This window comes from Corylus avellana, chromosome ca2 (assembly GCF_901000735.1).
Source record: "Corylus avellana chromosome ca2, CavTom2PMs-1.0".
In the NCBI taxonomy this organism is placed as follows: domain Eukaryota; kingdom Viridiplantae; phylum Streptophyta; class Magnoliopsida; order Fagales; family Betulaceae; genus Corylus; species Corylus avellana.
The window spans coordinates 36,677,421-36,681,482 of record NC_081542.1 but is presented as its reverse complement, the minus strand read 5'-3'; the positions used below and the strand labels follow the sequence as shown (position 1 = coordinate 36,681,482).

The 4,062-nt window shown below is 32.0% G+C and overlaps 1 protein-coding gene across 1 annotated transcript; it reads right to left on the bottom strand.

The window, feature by feature from the left end:
- Positions 1-513: 513 nt before the first annotated feature.
- On the bottom strand, positions 514-1,530 carry LOC132172653 (germin-like protein subfamily 1 member 13). Its single transcript, XM_059584186.1, has 2 exons — positions 1,376-1,530; positions 514-1,145 (listed from the first exon to the last, which is right to left on the bottom strand). The coding sequence occupies exons 1-2, from the start codon at positions 1,500-1,502 to the stop codon at positions 610-612; spliced, it is 663 nt and encodes a 220-aa protein (XP_059440169.1). The 5' UTR covers positions 1,503-1,530; the 3' UTR covers positions 514-609.
- Positions 1,531-4,062: the final 2,532 nt, after the last annotated feature.

Below are 4,062 nucleotides of genomic sequence, written 5' to 3'. Positions count from 1 at the left end.
TTTATTGTGTAGAATGGGTGTTTGTTCTCTTCTAATTTTGTGGCTGGTAAAAAAAAAAAAAAAAAAATCAGTTGAAAGAAAAAGAATGGGTGTTCGTTCTCTGCATTTAAGGCCCATAATTGACCTCATTTATGAGCCGACTTTTATTTCATCTCGTAGTTGACTCTCATTTAAAGCTCATAGTTGGCCTCATTTTTCACCATTTTGTTGGCCTTCATTTTGGTATATTGTTATTTAAATAGGCATATCTCCAGTCACCGTTGCCGACCGCCTCCAGTCATCACCACCAGTGAGACTTTGGTTCAACTCTTTCTATTCGTTATTTCGGTGAAACTCTAAATTAACAAGAGAAGTATTTTAATTTTTGTTGTTTTGATCTATTTTGTTGGCAAGTCCCTTCCGTCTTGCATCCATATCTTTCTGTGTTTTACTTAGAGAGAGAGAGAGAGAGGTGCTCAACAAACATCAATATTATATTATAAATCAACTCCACCTAGAGAGAGTTACATAGGCAACCTTTTATTCTATTATCATTACGATGGAATGAGGCTAACATGGCTAAAAGATGAAGGTCATAACAGTTCCATAAGTTTCTTAGTTGTTGTTCTATTAGAGCGTTTTCTGAAGATATTCAATAATCTTCGGCTCAAGTTGAAAGGCCTTGGCGAGAACATCAGGATTGATAGGAGGATTGGATCCGAAAACAGCATCTGCTATCCTCATAACACTTGGATTTTGGCTGCTTAGACTAGCAAAGGCTACAGCATTGGTGTGCCCCATGTTGAACTGGAAGTGAATGAGACCAAATGGAAACACAAACACATCTCCCTTGTTTAGAACTTTGGAGAAAAGACGGTTTTCCGGGTCGGATGTGACAAAACCAACGTACAGAGTACCCTCCATGACTATTAGAATCTCAGAGGCACGAGGGTGAGTGTGAGGAGGGTTTACGCCATATGGTGCATAGTCAATGCGAACTATGGATAACCCTAAAGTGTTGAGGCCTGGAATCAGGTCCACAGTCACAAGAGTAACATTCGACCCAAGTGGATTGGTCGTATTTCTAGGAATCTGAAGCCCTTGGAAGAAGAAATCATCGGCATTGGCAACTGTAAAATTCTTGCAGAATTTTCCATTCACAAACACTGTAAGAAAGAAATCTTTGTCAGTACTAAAAGAAAAAGAAAAGTGACACATTCATAATAACAGTTTGTAAGATGCCATACAACTAACAATCTTGCTTCTAAGCAGAATGTAATGAGCTTTAATACTTAACATGATCAGAACCATTATATACATATATATATATATATATATATATATATGCAGAAGCTTGATAAATAAATAAGTAAAAACTATATATGTATATATATACCAGCAGACTTGGGATCATCAATTGCTACACAAATGTCTTGAAGAGGGCTGGGATCATAGGCAGAGACAAGGGAGGATGTGAGTGACAAGAGAGCCACAATTGCAAGGAAATGGACTCCTTTCATCATATCTTAGCAAGCTCTATATTCTCTAATATCTTGGTTTGGTGATGGGTGATACATCTTATATGGGAAACATGTCTATTTATAGAGAACCGATACGGAAATTGTGATTGTCTCTGCCATACCAAGTCTTCAGACGTCAATCGAATTCATGTGATAAGCACGAAGTTTTTCAACAACTACTTCAGGCTTTTAACCTACATTGGTTTATTGTTCTCAAATTGATTACTTCTTACACTTCAACGCCGTATGATAATTGTAATGGTTCTTTGGTCAATTGGCAACCGAAGCACTAAAGATGTCAAATGAGACGGCTTTGTTTATGAAACCTTAATTCATCAAAAAATATATAATAAAAAAGAATAGGTATAATAAAATAAGGGAAGAAGAAAGAAAAAAATATTCCCATTCCCATTCTAATTCGATTGCTGGGAAGCATGCATGCACAAAAGCAGTTTACCACTTGATCATTCTTACCACTTGTTGGTATATGGTAGATTTAGTGTATTACGATGTAATACTCGGCCTCCCAATTGAAGAAAGAAAATGTATTTGAAAACCATATAATTCTTTTTTTTTCTTTTTTTCTTTTTCTTTTATAATAATTAAAAGAAAAGGTTCTTATGGACATCAATTAAGAACAGGAGCTAGATAATTGAAAGAGTCCCTTGTCCAAGCATTAGGATAAGTAGCTTATAACCGGCGTAATGTGCAAGATTCTTCATTACCATTTAATTATAAAATTTTAAAAATATTATAATCGTACTTTTCATAAGTATTATAAAATTTACTTTTTATAAGGAAAACTTGAATTTTGCTTAATCAAAACATTAATATAAAATTAGGAAGATTCTCTTGATATTGTTGGTGTAATACTTACTAGATTTCAATGCAAATAAAACTCAAAATCATGAACATTAATCAAAAAAGTACTTTGGTTGTAGAAAAAAATATGCATGAGATTTGTTGTTATAGTTTAATTTCAAATTTTAAACACATTTCTATCGAACTTTTCATTATAGATTGTAAAAAAAAAAAACAATCACGCCCATTTAAATAAAAAGACATACTAAAGATTATACACCAATATATTACTCAACATAATGACACACAATCATAAACTAAACATTGTATAAATGCATAAGTCACATAAAATTTGTCTATATATTATAAGGCCTTTAACTTTAATTAGTTTAATCCATATAAATTAAAACATGTTAAAATCTTTGTTCCCATATGTATAGTTTAAAATGAAAAATATAAAGAAAAACAATAACGAAAAGAAAACTTGGATTTTGATTATCAAAGCATTAATAGAAAGTTAGTAAGAATCATTAATATTATTAGTCTTATACTTATTATATTTCATACAAATTATAAAACCCATATAATTATGAACCTTAAAAAAAAGTATATAGCAAAATAATTACAAATCTTTCGGTCAACAATGCAATCAAATAATCATCCCATATTATATTCAATCTTAATTATCTCTTAGGTGTTTTAAAGTTCCTTTTTTGGTATAATAATCAAATAAATTTTTGCCTTTTTTTGCTTTCAAAAGCATAAAAAATAAAAATAAAAAAATAAAAAATAAAAATAAAAAAAAAATTCTCTAAAAAAATATCTGAAATTCCGGGTAAATCATTCAAATAAATAAAAAATCTCATAGGCGAAATGGCCTCGGACAAATATCAAATAAGAAGCATGTTATATCGAACAGTTAACGATTTTATAAACTAATGGACACTAAGCAAAAGTAAGCCCCAAGATGACGGTTGTGATTTTACACTTTGGTTTGGACATCGAATATATAATTGCTCGTAAGATGCTAACCTTATATGGGAGGCCGAGTATTACATCGTAATACACTAAATCTACCATATACCAACAAGTGGTAAGAATGATCAAGTGGTAAACTGCTTTTGTGCATGCATGCTTCCCAGCAATCGAATTAGAATGGGAATGGGAATATTTTTTTCTTTCTTCTTCCCTTATTTTATTATACCTATTCTTTTTTATTATATATTTTTTGATGAATTAAGGTTTCATAAACAAAAAAGCCGTCTCATTTGACATCTTTAGTGCTTCGGTTGCCAATTGACCAAAGAACCATTACAATTATCATATGGCGTTGAAGTGTAAGAAGTAATCAATTTGAGAACAATAAACCAATGTAGGTTAAAAGCCTGCAGTAGTTGTTGAAAAACTTCGTGCTTATCACATGAATTCGATTGACGTCTGAAGACTTGGTATGGCAGAGACAATCACAATTTCCGTATCGGTTCTCTATAAATAGACATGTTTCCCATATAAGATATATCACCCATCACCAAACCAAGATATTAGAGAATATAGAGCTTGCTAAGATATGATGAAAGGAGTCCATTTCCTTGCAATTGTGGCTCTCTTGTCACTCACATCCTCCCTTGTCTCTGCCTATGATCCCAGCCCTCTTCAAGACATTTGTGTAGCAATTGATGATCCCAAGTCTGCTGGTATATATATACATATATAGTTTTTACTTATTTATTTATCAAGCTTCTGCATATATATATATATATAT

Bases quoted from the DNA above. Each gene is read 5' to 3' on its own strand.
- LOC132172653 (XM_059584186.1), bottom strand. From the start codon at position 1,502: ATGATGAAAGGAGTCCATTTCCTTGCAATTGTGGCTCTCTTGTCACTC. The intron at 1,146-1,375 runs GTATATATATAC...TCTTTCTTACAG, and splicing joins TGATGATCCCAAGTCTGCTG to TGTTTGTGAATGGAAAATTC.